Here is an 18,129-nt window from a genome sequence, read left to right as displayed (position 1 = left end):
GGTCGAGCCTCGATCCACTTGGAGAATTTGTCAACCGCTACCAGCAAGTGTGTGAAGCCCCCGGGCGCCTTCTGCAGCGGACTGACGAGGTCCAGTCCCCACACAGCGAAAGGCCATGTGATGGGGATTGTCTGCAGAGCATGGGCCGGGAGGTGTGTTTTTCGAGCATAGAACTGGCAACCCTCGCAGGTCCGCACAACGTCGGTGGCGTCGGCGACCGCGGTGGGCCAATAGAAACCTTGACGAAACGCGTTACCCACGAGGGTGCGTGGCGCAGCGTGGTGGCCACAGATGCCACCATGGATGTCGCGGATCAGCTCCTTGCCCTCGGGGGCAGGGATGCATCGCTGCATGATGCCTGAGGGGCTGCGCTTGTATAGCACGTTGTCGATTAGGACGAAGGACTTGGCCCACCGAGTGAGGCGCCGCGCCTGGGCGCGGTTCGAGGGTAGGATCCCTCGAATCATCCAGTCGAGGTACTGGACGCGCCAATCTTGCGAAGTGGGGGCCTCGTCAACTTCCATTGCCTCGGCCTCGTCCGCGGAGGTGGTCCCAAAGTCAATGTCCATGGGCTCGACCTCGTCCGCCGGGGGGTTCCCGCCGGAGGGCCCAGCGGACGAGGGGCCTGACTCTGTCGGATCCTTGAACTCGACAGAGGGCTTGGTGATGTCGCGAGCGAAGATGTTCGGGGGACAGTGGTTCGCCCCGACGCGATCTTGGCTAATTCATCGGCGTCCTCGTTGTACTTGCGCGAGACGTGATTGAGCTCTAGGCCATCGAACTTGTCTTCAAGGTGGCGCACTGTATTGCAGTACGCCTCCATCTTCGGGTCGTGACAGCTAGACTCCTTCAATACTTGGTCGACGACAAGTTGAGAGTCGCCGCGCGCGTCGAGGCGTTTGACGCCAAGCTCGATGGCGATGCGGAGGCCACTGAGGAGGGCCTCACACTCCGCCATGTAGTTAGACGCAGGGAAGTGTAGGCGTACCACGTATCGCATATGTTCTCCGAGGGGTGAGATGAAAAGGAGGCCGGCGCCAGCGCCGGTTTTCATCACCGACCCGTCAAAGTACACAGTCCAACATTCGCCCTGGATTTGCGGTGGGGGTAGCTGAATGTCCGTCCATTCAGCCACGAAATCGGCCAAGATTTGCGACTTGATCGCTTTGCGGGGGGCGTAGGTGAGTGCCTCTCCCATTAGCTCCACAGACCATTTGGCAATTCTACCCTCGGCTTCCCGGTTGCGGGCTATCTCTCCCAAGGGGAAAGACGAGACCACGGTGACGGGATGGGCCTCGAAGTAGTGGCGCAACTTGCGCCGAGCCAAAACCACTGCGTAGAGTAGCTTCTGAATATGTGGATAGCATGTCTTAGTTTCAGACAGCACCTCGCTGATGTAGTACACCGGCCGCTGGATGGGCAATGCATGGCCCTCCTCTTGTCTTTCGACCACGATCATCGCGCTGACCACTTGGGTCGTCGCAGCTATGTACAGGTAATGGGGCTCGCCGTCCGTGGGTGGTGTGAGAACGGGGGCGTAGGTGAGCGACGCCTTCAGCCTTTCGAGGGCTTCTTGAGCTTCGGGGGTCCACGTGAAGTGCTCGGTTTTCCTCAGGAGTCGATACACGGGCAGGCCTTTCTCGCCGAGGCGCGAGATGAACCGGCTGAGGGACGCCAAGCATCCCATGACCCTCTGTACCCCCTTTAGGTCTCGGATCGGTCCCATCCAAGTGATGGCCGAGACTTTGTCAGGGTTGGGTTCGATGCCCCGCTGGGAGACAATGAAGCCCAAGAGCATGCCTCGAGGCACCCCGAACACGCACTTCTCGGGGTTAAGTTTTACCGCTTTGGCCCGTAGGCAATCAAATGCGATCCTGAGATCAGCAACCAGGTCGTCCACCTTCCTGGATTTTACAATGATATCATCGACATATGCCTCTACGCTGCGCCCGAGATGGTCTCCGAAAATGTGGAGCATGCACCGTTGATAGGTAGCTCCAGCGTTTCTGAGGCCAAAGGGCATCGTAACATAGCAGTACATGCCGAAAGGTGTGATAAAAGAAGTCGCAAGCTGGTCGGACTCTTTCATCTTGATTTGGTGGTAACCGGAGTAAGCATCAAGAAAGGATAAAAGCTCACACCGCGCAGTAGAATCTAGAATCTGATCAATTCGTGGCAAAGGAAAGGGAACCTTCAGACATGTCTTATTTAAACTAGTGTAATCTACGCATATCCTCCAGTTCCCACTCTTTTTCTTCACTAATACTGGATTAGCTAGCCACTCGGGATGGAATACCTCTTTGATGAATCCGGCCGCCAGAAGTTTCTGCAACTCCTCGCCGATCGCCCGGCGCTTGAGCTCGTCGAAGCGTCGCAGGCGTTGCTTCACCAGCTTGGAGTTGGGTCGGACATCAAGGGAGTGCTCAGCGACCTCCCTCGATATGCCAGGCATATCCGAGGGGCTCCACGCGAAAATGTCAGCGTTGGCGCGGAGAAAATCGACGAGCACCACTTCCTACTTGCTGTCGAGAGTGGCGCTGATCTGCAACGCCTTGTCATCGTGTTGGCTCGGGTCAAGGGGCACCTTCTTGATGCCCTCGGCGGGTTCGAAGCTCCCAGCGTGTCGGTGCGTGAAGTCCAAGGCCTCACTTGCCATTTTGTCGAGGGTGGCTGCGAGGGCCGCGTCCTCCGCTTGAGCCTCCGCGTGCTCAACGCACTCGACGTTGCACTCGTAAGCGTGCTCGAACGAAGAGCCGATGGTGATGACGCCCTTTGGACCCGGCATCTTCAGCTTGAGATAGGTGTAGTTGGGGACGGCCATGAACTTGGCGTAGCAAGGACGACCAAGGATGGCATGATAGGATCCTCGAAACCCCACCACCTCGAAAGTGAGTACCTCCTTGCGGAAGTTGGCTGCTGTGCCGAAGCACACAGGCAGATCGATCTGGCCGAGGGGTTGGACTCGCTTCCCCGGCGCAACGCCATGGAATGGCGACTTGCTGGGGCGAAGCTTGTCCAGTCCGATCCCCATGAGCTCCAAGGTGTGGGCGTACATGATGTTGAGGCTGCTGCCTCCGTCCATGAGCACCTTGGAGAAGCGGGTGTTGCCGATGATGGGGTCGACAACGAGTGAATACCGTCCCGGATGCAGGACGTAGTCGGGGTGGCCCTTGCGGCCAAAGGAAATGGTGTCCTTCGACCAGTCGAGGTAGGATGGCGTGGCTTTGGTGACAGAGAAAACTTCTTGGCGCTCGCGCTTGCGTTGTCGAGAAGTCATGTTTGTCGTTGCTCCTCCAAAGATGAAGAAGGCGTTCTCCACTGGGGGGAACTCATCGTCTCCACCTTCTTCTTGTCTTCGTCGCGATGCGCGACGCGGTTGTAGTACTTCTTGAGCATTTCGCACTGCTCGAGGGTATGATTGACCGGGCCCTTGTGGTAAGGGCACGACTTCTTGAGCATGTCGTCAAATTGGCCACCACCGCCTCGAGGGGGGCCTCGAGGTCCTTTGCGGTCTGGGGCGGCAGCGAAGGCCTCCTTGGAGTCCTCTGCCTGCCCCGACCCGCGCTGGATCGGTGGGACCGGCTTCTTTCCCTTCCTCCCCCGCTTCTGTTTCTTAGCGGGGGCATTGGGCTTGACGTTGCTGCCCTCCGCGGGCGCATCGTCCTTGCGCTTGCTCGATTTGTCGTCGAAGATGGCACCAACAGCCTCTTCGCCGGCGGCGTAGTTGGTGGCGGCGTCGAACAGCTCGTTGGTGTTAGTCGGGCGGCTTCTCGCGAGCTCATGCACCAGGTTCCTGCACGTCGTACCCTCGAGGAAGGCATTGATGACCTCGACGTGGGTGACGCTGGGGAGCTCGGTGCATCGCTTGGAGAAGCGCCGCACGTAGTCGCGCAGGGACTCACGGGGCTTCTGGCGGCACCCCTTGAGGTCCAAGGAGTTCCCAGGGCGCACGTATGTGCCCTGGAAATTGCCCAGGAAGATCTGGACCAAGTCGGCCCAGTTGTGGATCTGGTCCGCAGGCAAATGCTCGAGCCACGTTCGTGTGGTGTCAGCAAGATGAAGAAGAAAGTTGTGGATGATGACCGCGTCCTCCATCGCGCCGCCTAGCTACAGGATCAGTCTCGCCCGAGTACTTGACAAGGGTGTTGGGTTGTCGAAAGCGCGGGGGAAAAGATGCAGTTCGGATCTCCCGGCTGAACACCCGGGTGCCCGGAGGCTCCGGGGACTCACCCCTATTGTGCTCGGGGTCGAAGCGTCCACCCCGTCGAGGGGTGTACCTCCTGCCGTCGATGACGTTGCGGGCGTCGCCATCGCCAGCGTGCCCGCGAGTGTCACGGATTCGCTCCCTTACGGGAACTCTCCCGATGCGCTCGTGCACCGATGGTGCCTTCGCATCGGGCGCTATGGCTGCCTTGCCCTTCCCTGCTGGTGGTGTGTGCACAGAAACCTCGCGGTCCTGGTGCGCAGTCCCACCAGGCTGCTCCGGGGCTTTCGAGCGCATACGAGACGCAGAACTCTCGGCCTGCTGCACGGCAGCTTGCTCGATGAGCTCCTGTGCTTCGCGGCGTAGGTTGCGGCCCGAGGGCGTTGATGGCTCGGGCATAGCTTGGAGTAGGTAGGCTGCAGCGACGAGTTTTTCGCCGGCCGTTTGCAGTTCCGGAGGTTTGTCGACGTTGTCGTTGGCTAGGATCCGCTCCCGAGCGACGTGCCCCGCCGCCTGGGCATGTGCATCATGCGCGGTACGCTGCTGCTCGAGCGCGGTGCGCAGCTCCTGGGTTTGCTGACGCTGCTCGTCGAGCTTGGCTTGAAGCTCCTTGAGCTGCGCCAGCTGAGCCTGCCATGCCGCCGAGCTTGACGAAGAAGAGGGGGCTGCAGGCGGCACCACCGGTTGGATCGCCTGCGCGTCCGCGCCGCCGTCCCCGTCATTGCTCGGGGCGTTGTTGTTTTGCTCGTCCGCAAGATCTGCCATGAAGCACTCCCGGGCAGGATCGTAATCCCCCTCGCTGGAGTCTTCGGAGCAGGTGAGGCACTAAGCCGTCGCCAGTTGGAATGAGCGGAGAGCGTCGGGGTCGCGGACCCCGGAGTAGTCCTCGGCCTCCTCGGCCGTGAAGTTGTTCATGAAGAAGTTGACGTCGTCGGCGATTAAGCTCGCCATCTCGGGGTAGGATTTGTCGGGAGACGATGCGATGAGGTTGCGGATCGGCAGAAGATGATGACCCGACAGATCCTCACGCTCGATGAAGCTAGTGCGATTGAAGAGACGTGGGCGGCAGCGTTGCGCATCCCGAAGAGGAAGGGCGACGGCGAGGTCGAGCCCCCCCTGGGAGACACTGGTGCTGCAGCAGATGTTGGTGCCGGCGCAGATGACGTCGAGGCACGTGATGACGAAACGGTGACCCCGTTGGTCATGATGCTGAGTTGTGACATGCCAGCCTCGACCCACGTGGGGGAGTTGTGGCGTGCCGCACGACGCCGCTCCGCGCGTGCTTGTCGCGATCGCTGACCCGAGCGCCTGTTGCGCCGGGCTGGTGAAGTCGGAGTGACGGGATTGCGTCCGGGCGAGAGGAGCTGTATGAGGTAACCGTTGCCGGTTGCTCTAAACTCGAGACTCCCGAACCGGATGCTATGTCCCACCGGGAGCGGATCCGAAACACCCATAGGGTATGGGTTGGATCTGCTCGCCATCCCTGGAGATCAAATGGGAAAAAGAGAGAAAATGTCACGCAGCTCCCCTACCTGGCGCGCCAACTGTCGGTGTCCCGAGCCGGGGGCCCGGATCCCAACAAGTAAATGCTGTGTGTTTCCTCGTCCCAGATGATGATGTAAGAGGCAACACAGTAACACACGGTTTATCCTGGTTCCGGCCGCGGGGCCGTACGTCCAGCAAAGGGGGTGTGCGAGTGCACTGTATTATCTTGCACCCGTAGTGCTTGTGGTAGGGGATACAAGCGAGGTGAGAGAGGGAGGAAAGCTCCCAGGTCTCTGCTAGAAGAGGGTTTGAAGGTGGCGAATAGGGATGCCGGAGCGTAAGTGATGATAGATCACGTCCGGAAGCGTCTGAGCGTCCTCCGAGAGAGAAGTCAGAGAGCCCGAGCTAAAGGAAGCCCGCCTCCTCCTTTTATAGTTACAAGGAGGGGCGGTGCACATGAGTGGGGGCGTGGAAGTCGTCATTTTCCCCCGAATCGCGGGGTACAGTGGTCGGACACTGTAGGGAGTACACTGTGGGAAGGCGGCGTGCGTCGCAGTCGTCCTGGATATCGTCCTTGGTCCTGCGAAGATCGCGCCGGTCGTCCTGCCAGCCCCTGCAGGCGGCGTGGTCGTCGCTGATGTATGGTCTTCTATATACGACGCGGTGGCGTTCGGTGGGCCCTGCGGACTAGGGTCCTGCATGCACCAGTAGTAGCAGTAGCGGTAGCGGGACGCGCGGCGGCCCCGGACCCCCTGGTCGGAGTGCGGGCATGCACACTAGGAGGTCCGGGGGACTCCGTCCGTGCGTGCCGAGCGCCCCTTTCTGAAGGACACGTGATGTCACCGGACTCCTTCCCTAGCGGGAGGCGGGTCCGGACGGTCGATGTCGGCAGAATAGTAACGGGAGCAGTGCCGAGCCTGTCTTGTCCCGCGTCGCAAGTCCCACAGTACTGCTACATCATCCGGGATGGTGGAGCGGTGACCGGAGTCAGCGGATGGGACCTCGGTCACATCCACTGTGGGAATGGCGGCCCGACGCCGCCTGTCCTTGGTGCCGTGGCGGAGCAGCTGGCCTTTAATGCCTTCGTACGGCGAGTGGTTGGGCGGCGGGGCCGTTCGTCCTTTGTGCCGAGGGGTGGCCTCGAGCGAAGCAGAGATGAGTTACTCCCCCGAGGGTAGGTTCGCTACCCTTGAGCGAGGCGGAGATGTGTTGCGCGGTCGAGGGTCCCGAGGGGAGCCCTCGAGCGAGGCGGAGATGAGTCACCCGCTCGAGGGTAGATCCGCTACCCTCGAGCGAGGCGGAGTTTGTCCAGCGAGCCCGAGAGGGACCCTCGAGCGAGGCGGAGATCGTTCCGCAGGTTCGAGGGGGATGCAAATGGGCCGCACGCTGGACTTCTTTGAGTCATTTCCTTTCTTCCGGATGGGAAGCAGGCCGTGGGCCTTCGTGGGCCCAGTTGCCTTAACAGGTGTTTGCGTTTTAAAGCGATCTTAGTACCCCGATTAGGGTGTCCCTAATCGTGGTCCCCGACACCTAACAACCCTAAATATATATACAAGCTGAAAATCCCCTCACCCATCCTTCCATCACCCTCAATCTGGCTTCTCCCTCATAGCCTCACCCATCAGCCGCCCCCTCCCTCAATCTCTAACCAATCCCGGCGGCCTGGCATCGCGCTCGGCTCCTCGGCCGGTCGCGCTCGCACAGGCCCCCACCCGCCGGCCCCCGCACCTAGCGACCGCACGGCATGGCAGCGGGCTAGCGGCCGGCCGCGCCCCGCACGCCGCAGAGGTTACGCCGCAGCAGCAACAGCGACTTGGATGGCGGCCGCACCGCACACCGGCCTCCTGTCTGCAGTCGGCTCGGCCCTCACACCCCGGCCTCCTATCCGCGGTCCGCCCTCACCCCACGGCTGCACCCGACGAGCGACCTTGGTGACTTTGGTGTCTCTCCAGGCCGCGCCGGCCTCACCTATGGCGGTGGCGGCCGTCTGCGACCTTGGGGGCGGCGACGACCGGCTCGGCGGCTCCGGGCTTTGGGGCAACGGTGGCCTGGGGTCAGCAGCGGCCTGGGGCGGTGGCGGCGCAGATCAGGAGGCGAGACGAGAGAGAGAGAGGGAGATTGAGTAACATGAGATGCTAGGGTTCCAGAGGATTGGGCTCTTGGGCGCAGTTTGCGAGGCGGAGACGTGGGGCGGTATTGTCGTTGTGGGTTGGGCCGAGAAGGTGGGCCGAATAGGAATGCTGGTTTGTAAAAAAAATTCGGGTTTCGTATTATTCGTTTGATTTCGGGTATTCGCGGATTTGTGTTTTAGAGATGAATTCCTACCGAATCGGAGTTCGGGTTGGGTTCAGATTTCAAATTCGAGTTTCGGTTTTGGATGCCCAGACACCCCACCCGAAATGAACCTGACCCGTTGCCATCCTAGCGGCTTCCGTGCACCCCCCTCCATCGGGCCCAGAGACAAGCTGCGCGTCTTCCTGCTGGCCGAGGGCAAGATGCCGCTGCCAGGCAGCACTGACGTGGCATCGCGAAGGGGCTACCGCTGTGAGCATCGAGCGTGCCGCGGTGCGCAGGGAGCGCCAGTGGCCGCGTTGCAGGTCCAGCAGCCCTGCTGCCTGATGCTAGCAGTTCTTTGCTGTGGGGAGAGAGAATTTTAATCTGAATACCAAAACGGTATTGGTAATTTAATTCCAAGAAGTTTCTAGGTACATCCAAACAAAAAAAGAATTGAATTAAATTCTAATAATTCATTTCCTATTGAAACTAATTGCTAGAATTTAATTCATTAAATGAGTTTCAATTCTAGGGATCCAAACATGCCCTAAAGAAAATTGCTAGCACCTTGTCAATTTTCAAACATTTCCACTCGTCATTTGACCTCTTAGTTGAACGCTCATGGTTCCAAAAATGCAGTGACAAAATTCCAGTCCACAAGTAGAACTCTTCCACATGGATATGAAACTACAAAACCAACATCGAGTTCCAAAATAAGTGATAATTAAAAGGAACATCAACCAAGCTCAAATTATTTGCTCCTCACTGAAGCTACGCATAGCTGCAATATTTCTTACTCGCAAGCATCTTTACTGGAACAAGTTGCATTGTGCAAGGCAAGTACAGGAGCGGCACGATCCACGGGAAGAGAATAAGCAACTGCAAGGTCGCTACAATTGTGCATCCAGGTCAGCTACAGTAGTCGAGCCACTGGCATAGGCAGGGTGGAGGACATGACCAGCCACAGGATCAACATGAACCCATTTCCTGCCAGTCAGTTTATTGCGCTCGAATCGCACATGTCCTTCCTTCAGGCAGAAGAGAGTGTGATCCTTGCCCATACCGACGTAATTACCAGGGTGGAAGCGCGTTCCTCTTTGGCGAACAATGATGTTTCCTGGTTCCACTTTCTGGAAAATTAACACAAATGTATGCAATTAATAACAGAATAATAGCATAAGATCAATTCCTATGTACAAAAGTTATTCCGAAAAATGAGTATCCATATGGCATCTAAAGGCTACAAATGTCATGGAGTGAAAATTATACAAAGGGTGTACCTCTCCACCAAACTTCTTGACGCCCAAATACTTGGGATTGGAGTCACGGCCATTTTTTGTCGATCCAGCAGTCTTCTTGGTGGCCCAGCGTCTAAACACCAAGGTCATTCCTCCAGAAGATTCTGGAATCAAGCATATCTCAGGCAGGTATAATAATTTTTAGAAGAAAAAAAAGGTACAAGTCACACCAACTGCATATATGCTATTACCTGTTGCGCTAGCATACACTGAAGCATTTGAGATCAGTTCTTTGACATTCACTCTCCTGAACATCGATGAGAAAGCCATTTTGCTTGCCACACACCACCTGCAGTCATGAATGATTTTGTTAGACTAGTCTATACACTACCATGGCTGTATCGGATAAGAAATCTACATACAGACAGGCATCATCAGATTTCCAACTTCATCAACTGTAGTAATTTTGGTGCTTCGGTTTTAGTTTTTTATCAAGCCTAAGTCTGGGCCTGTAATGTCAAAACTAAGGTTCCCACTTAGCTATGACAGACTGATGCTTAGTAGGTTCTCCTCTTTACTGTTTTTCATTTGTACAATTTTTTTTGTCCTATCAGAAATAGTAGATACAGCAAGCAAGGCACTCAAAACACAGCATATTGAGAAACTGCAAAGAATATTGAGATGGCCTTGGCTCGAGAAGAGCAGATCTGATCGGCCTTGGGCGGGGCTTCAAGTCCCTATCTACGCCAACACACAAAACTTCAGCTATGTTTGGAATTTCTATTGAAACAACCGTCGGGAATGGGAGGAATACTCTCTTTTGGTCTGACCGATGGATGCATGGCTGCTGCTTAGCGGACCTAGCCCTGGAGGTTGTACAGTGTGTCCCCGTGAGATTGAGATAGGAGAACAGTTGATGAGGCTCTGAATAATAATGCTTGGGTGGCAGACATTAGAAATGTTCTTGGCTTGCGTGGCCTAACTGAATATCTTGAACTCTGGGGTCTGATTTCTGAGGTCAACCTGACTGATGCAGATGATTTAGATCGTTGGAAACCTGAAGCTTCAGGAGTATTTTCTACAAAATCTGCTTACAGATGTTATTTTGTCGGTTCCATAACTTTTGAGCCGTGCAAGAGAATTCGGAAGGCTTGGGCACCGGGCAAATGCAAAACTTTCCTTTGGCTGGCCATTCGAAATCGCTGCTGGACGGCTGATCACTTGCAGAAGAGAGGTATGCCTCACCCTGAGCATTGCCCTTTATGTGATCAAGAGGATGAAACAGCCCAGCACATTCTCACGACGTGTGTCTTTGCAAGACAATTCTGGTATGCCATTTTGCAGCCTCTCAGCTTGGAAAGCTTGACACCCACTAGGAGGGTTAACTTTGCTGATTGGTGGAGGAAAGCTGAGAAGAGGATTCAAAAACAACACAAAAAGGGATTCAACTCCCTTTGCATTCTGGGAGCTTGGACACTTCAGAAACATAGAAATGCCTGTGTTTTTGATGGATCATCCCCAAACTTGCAAGTAGCAGTTCAAGCTTTCAAGGATGAGGCCCATCTGTGTCTTTGCTGGGGCGAAGGGGCTTACTACCCTTTGCCTTCAGTTGGGAGGAACCTAAGCTTAGGTTTCCTTGGGTTAGTGGTCTGGTCCTGCGGTTTATAGTTTTTATGTAATAGCCTTTTATTTGTTCTTTGCATTACTCACTCTGGTCCAAGGTGAGATGTGCTTTTGTAATTGGACCACTCTTTTCTCTCTTAATATAAAGATGTGCAGCTCTCCTATGTGTTCAAGAAAAAAAAAAGGAAACTGCAAATATGATTGCATGTCTATCTTCCATTTGCCAAGGAAACAACAAACTACTGAATCATAAGCTCCTGAATATTGTTGATAATATGTCTGTAAAAGATTGGAGAAGTAGTTTTGAAAAAAAAGGGATATAACCGAGTACTCTTTCTTTCAATATTGGATCTTGTTAAGATGACAGAGTAGTACAAAGTTCTAACAAAATTCAATGAGAACAACAGAAAAATAGTAAATGCTAGTTCATATTAATTTGAGATGGCAGACATCTATGATAAAGCTTCATTATTAATGAACAATAATACAACATAGTGGTAGATGCGATATCAGGAACTGCTCGAAGGCAGCAGCGTATAGTAATGCATTTTGAACTGAAAGTTCTCAATTAATAATAAATCAGCAAAGGATTTTTTCATACAGAAGGATAGCTTTTGCTGGGAAAGCTGAGGTCCGCAAGTGTTCTATTGTAACAACAAATATTTCATATTCTTGATATTTTGTAGTAAAATGGAATCCAGTTTGTGCAAGAAGTAAATATTAAATACATAAATAAAGTACTAATGTTTCATAATGCCATAACACCCCCCCCCCACCCCCAAAAAAAAACTGTATGCGGTTTTGAACAGCTACATTAGGAAAAGTTTAAAGCTATTCAAAATCAGTACCTATTGTTTGAAATTAAGAGAGAAAACCAAGAACATGCTAACCAATTCCATCGACTAATCATGTCTGAAGGAAGCCACCAATGCAGCCTTGACGAAATGATTTGGGAAATGAAAGCTCTAATGGTTCCTTCGGTAGCTCAATGCCAGCTCCTTACACACTGAATTACACATTCTTTCAGTGAAAGTCCCGTTCGTTCAAAACTAGCCCACAAAACACTGAAGAACGTTTCGGCCGGAGAAAGGAATAGATTCGGCGCAGCACTCGGCCACCAAGCCAATTAGCCAATACATCTGCAGGCATTTGCCTACCAAGCATTTCAACGAGCAGGTGGTGGTCAGTGGCCGCCTAAGTTACACCGATTCCGACACGCGTGTTAGACAGTGGACACGGCGATTCGTCATTTTTCCAGAAATAGTGATACTGTGATACGGTATACATATACATACCTATATGAACTAGGAAAATAAAATAGCAATCATCAGCACATAATGCAAAGTAAAACATGGTTCTAACGTCTAAATTCAAATCTAAGCAACCAGTCAACCACACGGCAACAGAGCACTACAGTAGTACAGCGTACAGGAGTTCAACCAAAATTATTACAAGCCAAGGTTCTAATTCAAATAAAAGACAGCAATAAGATAACTTGTTCCTCAGGGCGGCCGCAACGGGGTCGATAGACTCTCTACAGAACTCCCACGTAGGAAAGAGAAACGAGGAAAGAGAAGATGGTGTCGCTATAGCTGGCGAGAGCCGTTTGCATTCGACCCAATGCTGAATGGGCCTCCCTAGGACGAGATAGAGGGAGAAAACGGTGGACGGGTGGGGTCCATACTGGTATAGGAATTTGTGTTATAGCACAACTATTGGACAGGTGGTCTATACTTCTTGCTATATCCTACATGGATGCTGGTATAGAGAGCAAGCTCTCTCTATTGTTGCGGATGCCCTCAGAGCTCAGATGAAATTGAACCAGCAGATGCCATTCCTAAATCCTAACTACAAAAAGGAACAAAAAGCATTCAAGATGTATGCATGGCAATGAACACTGATTAGCCTTCTAACTATTAAGAAGGATCGATGGATTGATTGGGATTTGGAAGAGAAGAATGAACACACCAGAAGAGAAGGGGAGGCAGTGCCGGGCACCGGCGGCGCGTCGATCCAAGGAGAGGCAGTGACAGCGTCGATCTGGGGAGAAGCGACGGCGTCGAGCCGACGCCCGGCGGCACTGCGTCGATCTGGGGAGAAGCGACGGCAGCGCGTGGAAAGGAGAGGCTGCGGCGGCTCGAGCGCTCGTTCTGGGAGGAAATATCGCCAGGGGTGGCTTATTGGGCTAAGCTCCGTGTCGGGCGAGCGGTAGCCACGGGAAGGATGAGACGATGAGGGCGCCGACGGAGAGGAGGTGGGAGGTGGACAGTACCTGCGTGGCTGCGTCTGCCGGCGCGCACGGTGGCGGAGGGCGAGCCTCTACTGCAAGGCGGCAGCGGCGGCCTTGGGAGAAGGAACGGACGACGGCGTGGGGGCCTTGTGTGAACCCGAGCAGGATCTGTTTGTTTGTTGTCGCCACTGGACCCAGCCCAGCCCAAAACCTCCATGGTTCCAGCCCATGAGTACAGAACTGACATTTGTTGGGCCTACTTCCTTTTTGCCTGCCCTTGTGTGAAAAAAAATGTAGGGTCTGATTGGTTGGCTGTTTTTCCCGCAGCCAGGCTCCCGGGATGCGATATCTTCATGATTGGTTAGCTGGAGCAGTGTCAGAGGTACCTTCGAACCAGGCTCCGTGGATACGGTAAAAATGGCGTTTCTAGCGGGCCTGGCTCGCCGCGTACCTAGACGCGTGGGTTGCTGCACCAAAACAAAGACTAGTGGTGCAGACAGTAGGGCAACCAATCAATTTCCCTGCACATCCTACCAGCTTGTAAACGAGCAACCAATCACCATGGTGGCGCATGCGTTGAGCCTGGCTCCATTGAACCTGGCTCCTGGGCGCGATACAGGCTCCGCGCAGACGAGAACCGATCAGGCCTGTAGCAAATTGCTGTGCCACTCGCATGGATGGCGTACGGCACGGCGGACATGGCGAGTTCTGTATCGGATCAAGAGATCCGTTCACGTCTCTGCGTCGGTCAGCATCGAGTAAAATACACCTCCGGCTTTAAATTCGATTCAGGATGTGTCATCCAGATCCCAAAACTTTTCAAACGCATATTCGGATCCTTAAACTTGCTAACAGTATCATGTGAGATCCAAATCACAATTATTTTAGCTAAATCAAAAGTTATATAATTTGTTCAAATACAAAAATGATATACAAAACATATACACATAAATAATCATAACAAATTTATTTATAAAATTATATTCAAATACGGATAATTTTGCTAAAAAAATATTTTTAATACAGATCTTTCATATTTGAATATAATTTTATAAATAAATTTGATGGGCACAGGATGCCGATGGCAACGGGGAAGATGAGGCGTTGCTGGCCTGCAGAAGTGCTGATCGACGAGGAGGCCGGGGTAAGAAGTAGAACAACGCTACGGGGAGGAGGAGGCGTACCTGCACGCGACGCTGACCTGCCCGCACGGAGATGGAGGCGGAGGCGGACCTGCACGCGATGGCCGACGGCGACCTGCTGGTGGCCGGTGGCTGCAGGGCAGAGGCCGGAGGGTGCTGGACTGCTGGCTCCGGCGTCTCGCCGTCCGTTGAGATGCGCCGTCACGGCTCACGGGAGTTGCGGCGGCTGGAGGCTCTGGAGTGATGGGGGCGGCCGCACGGATAGGCCTCGTGGGCTGGGCTCAAAATACTGGGCTCGGCTTGCCTGGACTGGATAGTTGGATGAGTCAATGTTCGGTGATTTTTTTTTTGTGAAATTCGGGTACCGGAGTCCTGAACCCGAATTATCCGTAATAATTTTAGGTACCGTGGTTTGCTGTCTGAAATAGTGTTCGGGTTTTTTGGGTTTAGACTCGGGTTTTTTGGATTCGGACTTCGGGTTTCGGGTAATATGCCCAGCCTTAAGTAGAGCGGGCACGGGCACGGTTTTTTCAAACCCGTGAAAATTTACCTACCGGGTTTAAGTACAAACCCGCACCCATACCCATGGGCACAAACACAAACCCGGATCCTCACCCTAGCGGGTTTCTGTCCGCGGGCACACGGGTAATTCATACCTGTTGCCATCCATAGCAATGCGTATTCTCTTGTTTAGATGTTGTAAAGTTTGTATATAAAGTGTCACATCGGATATTCCGACACACATCTCAAGTATTAAACATGACTAATTACAAAATAAATTACATAATTCGTCTGTAAACAACGAGACGAATTTATTAAGTCTAATTAATCCATCATTAGAGCATGTGCTATTGTGGCAGTTTAGTGTCTAATCACGACCTAATTAGCCTCATTAGATTAGATTCGTCTCGCAATTTACAAGCGAACTGTGCAATTTTTTTATTTTATCTATATTTAATTTTCCAGGTGCCGTAATCAATGTGATACTAGAAACAACACGCCGCATTGCCGCGCTGAAGCCATTGTCTACCTTTGGTTTTGACGCATATTTGTAAATATTATGTGGTTTTGAATTTGCAGAAAACAAATGTACTGATCTGCGAGCATCATAATTGCATTGAACCACCAGAATTCTAAATGTTACATGGTTTTATAAAGATCCTGACTTTACATAGGGGCCAAAAGATTGTAGTTTCAGATGTACTGGGCAAAAGATTGGTGTTTGCCATTGCACGAACAGCATGTTGTTACCAAAGATTTGTGTACCACATTAGCAAAATACAAGGGTCATATTATCAGCTTGTGGAGAGCAAAATATCATTCTCCAATGTTCTTTCCATTCGTAGTTCCCAAAAGGTAACGGGATAGTAGTAAACAAAATATTCTGATGCCAAATGTGTTTCCATCTCCTTCACTGCTTCGTTCCTTGATATCTGATTCATATGGAAAAAAGTAATTAATACACATACAATTGAAGGGAAATAGTAGATTATTAATACTGCAATTTACCATTAATGGTTAGGTAATTTTTTGCCTTTTGGCGTCCTGTTTTTCACCGTGTTCATCATCTCGATTGCCCTAGCAACATAGTATGAGACATTGATGGAACCAAGTTAACTATATAAAAATTGTCAAAGGTGTAATAATTTAGATAGTGACCCATGGACTAATAAATAGTTACCTGTTGGTAATAATGGCTCTTGTCCCAAGCGCTGTAGGTAAAAGGTAACATTTAAAATCATGCAAATAGTTGCATATCGGGGTACCCAAAGATACGCTTGTCTTTGTCCTTCTCTCTTTTAGAATTTCCATTTAACCACAACTACAAGCATTAGGTAGCTAAGTATGTGTAGCATAAGTTCCCTTGAAAATTAATAAGTGTAGCATAGTTTACTCGTACGGTGTTGATAGAATTTGTGGATATAAACAATTCAAAAGCTTACACTACGACAATATTTCAAATAAATGGATTATGGGTTAAACCTGATGTACTTTCTAGACTGGCTTTTTCACATTCAAGGATATAAACTGACAGGTTAGAATCCTACTTTCAGTCTTTTCCTGCTAGAAATGAGAACATTAGGAAAATTTGGAAGCCTAAAAAGATTATATACTGAGCACTTAATTTTCCAAAGCAACATAGATGGGAAGCTCTTCAATCACCAATACACTTAAGAACACTTTGAATTTGATGAGCACGGAGAGATTTTGGCGCTGTAAAGATGCAGCTTTTCTGTTTATCTTGCTCGCTTAATTATAAAGTGAAATTCATGGGACTGATAGGTCAAACTAATGGCCATATGGATCATTGACAATCAGGACATGTGGTGCATGTGAGGTTATGTGTTTATCTGAACTCCAAGAAATGGCTCAATGACTAAACTGCAGTAAAATAACTTAGAATATGGGAAGAAATGCTAACATAACTTCAAGTAGAGCTGGATCAAATTTAAAAAGATAACATTTCACAGTTAACAAATCACCATGCATAGTCACTACAATAGTAGGCATTGACACTTACAGACATTAACTGTTGTCCACACTTACAAGTCAAACAATTAACTTTATAAATTCAACAAGCCATGTTATATTGATCCATGATATATATTTTAACAATTTGCAGACAGAAGAGGATCCTGAAGAAAATTATTCAGGTAAGAATATGGCACACTCAACTGTTCTTAAAGTTATTTTGCTTTGTCCTACCTAAATTTTAACTAATGCCAATGCTATTAAACTGATCCTAAGTGAATGTAAGGGGCAGCAAGATTCTGGAGGTGGCAGTGGAGGAGATGCTCCTCTGGCCACGGCCGCCGTGCCCGGCTGAAGCGTCCCCTCATAAGAGAAGACTTAAATGTGATACAAAACATCAGTCCCAGGAGGCTGATGCCACATTTATTACATCAGATGGTTCAAAACCTTACAAACCTTGGCGGACACTCGATACAGATGATAACAAGGATTAACCAAGCTACGACAATACACCAGAGTGCTACCAAAACGGGATCTAACTCAGGCTCAGAGTACTGCGACAGCGGAGGCATCTCGACAGGGCCGGTACCACAGGCAAGGTTGGGTGTAGAACGATAACCCTACTCGGCGTCGTCTGGCACGAAGTCTGGGTCTTCTTCTGTAAAAAGTAAGAGTGGGGTGAGTACAAACGTACTCAGCAAGTCCAACCACACCCACGGAGGGGGGTTATAACAGAATAATATGCATAGGTAAATCAAGGATAAGGTTACGGTTTAATTTGCAGAAAAACGACATTTTATGCAGGGGTTTATTTAACAGAAAACCTTTTAGAAATCAGTTTTTGCAGTAACACAGAGTTCAGGTTTTAAACTGCTACCGGACTCCCCGTCCGTCGTAGCACACGGCACAACTGCCGGAACCAATTCCAAAACAACTCACACCAGCCCATCCCAAAGAAACACTAGTTATGTGACCACACCATAACTCGCCCAATACCGTGGGCACGGACTATTCGAATAGATTCTTAACTCTGCAGAGGTGTGCAACTTTACCCACAAGCAGGATACCACAACTCGAACACCGTCGTGTCGGTGTAGATCCCAACATAGCCATTACCCACCATAGCTAAGCCTGACTAGCCATCACGGGTTGCACCAAGGGGTCATTGACCGTTCACTCAGGTATAACCGGGCATAAGTCGCTCTGGGCTTATCCCTTATCCTTAGTCACCCGTTGCTCTCAGCTCTCCTGATGGCTATCACACCAACTAGTGGGATTTATGCTACGCCGTTGCCCATACAACGGTCGAGTGGTTTGCACGATAGTGGAGTTAGGTGAGATGACACACCAACTCGGTCCTTACATGCGACAAGATGGATATCTCCCTTCATTGCCCTGCCACACAGGCATAAGCACACCAATCGGCAATCCACACGGAAATGCCGTCCATCTCGCCCATAC

At 51.4% G+C, this 18,129-nt stretch overlaps 1 protein-coding gene and 1 long non-coding RNA gene across 5 annotated transcripts; both read right to left on the bottom strand.

Moving 5' to 3' along the window:
• Nucleotides 1-8,574: 8,574 nt before the first annotated feature.
• On the bottom strand, nucleotides 8,575-14,450 carry LOC120666514 (50S ribosomal protein L27-like). 4 transcript variants are annotated; one of them, XM_039946372.1, is made up of 4 exons: nucleotides 14,239-14,450; nucleotides 9,453-9,550; nucleotides 9,244-9,365; nucleotides 8,575-9,093 (listed from the first exon to the last, which is right to left on the bottom strand). In XM_039946372.1, the coding sequence occupies exons 2-4, from the start codon at nucleotides 9,529-9,531 to the stop codon at nucleotides 8,854-8,856; spliced, it is 441 nt and encodes a 146-aa protein (XP_039802306.1). In that variant the 5' UTR covers nucleotides 9,532-9,550; nucleotides 14,239-14,450; the 3' UTR covers nucleotides 8,575-8,853. The 4 variants fall into 4 exon arrangements, with proteins under 4 accessions (XP_039802306.1, XP_039802305.1, XP_039802308.1 ...); XM_039946371.1 differs by lacking the exon at nucleotides 14,239-14,450 and adding an exon at nucleotides 13,109-13,236 and having other exon boundaries at nucleotides 9,453-9,554; XM_039946374.1 differs by lacking the exon at nucleotides 14,239-14,450 and adding an exon at nucleotides 13,097-13,196.
• An 839-nt stretch (nucleotides 14,451-15,289) lies between these two features.
• Nucleotides 15,290-17,017, bottom strand: LOC120666513. The gene is made up of 3 exons (XR_005671767.1): nucleotides 15,878-17,017; nucleotides 15,706-15,774; nucleotides 15,290-15,629 (listed from the first exon to the last, which is right to left on the bottom strand). It is a non-coding gene; the product is annotated as an uncharacterized LOC120666513 (long non-coding RNA).
• Between the last annotated feature and the right edge of the window lie 1,112 nt (nucleotides 17,018-18,129).

The sequence above is a fragment of the Panicum virgatum genome, chromosome 3N (genome assembly GCF_016808335.1).
Source record: "Panicum virgatum strain AP13 chromosome 3N, P.virgatum_v5, whole genome shotgun sequence".
Taxonomy (NCBI): domain Eukaryota; kingdom Viridiplantae; phylum Streptophyta; class Magnoliopsida; order Poales; family Poaceae; genus Panicum; species Panicum virgatum.
This window is presented reverse-complemented; position numbering and strand designations above follow the sequence as displayed.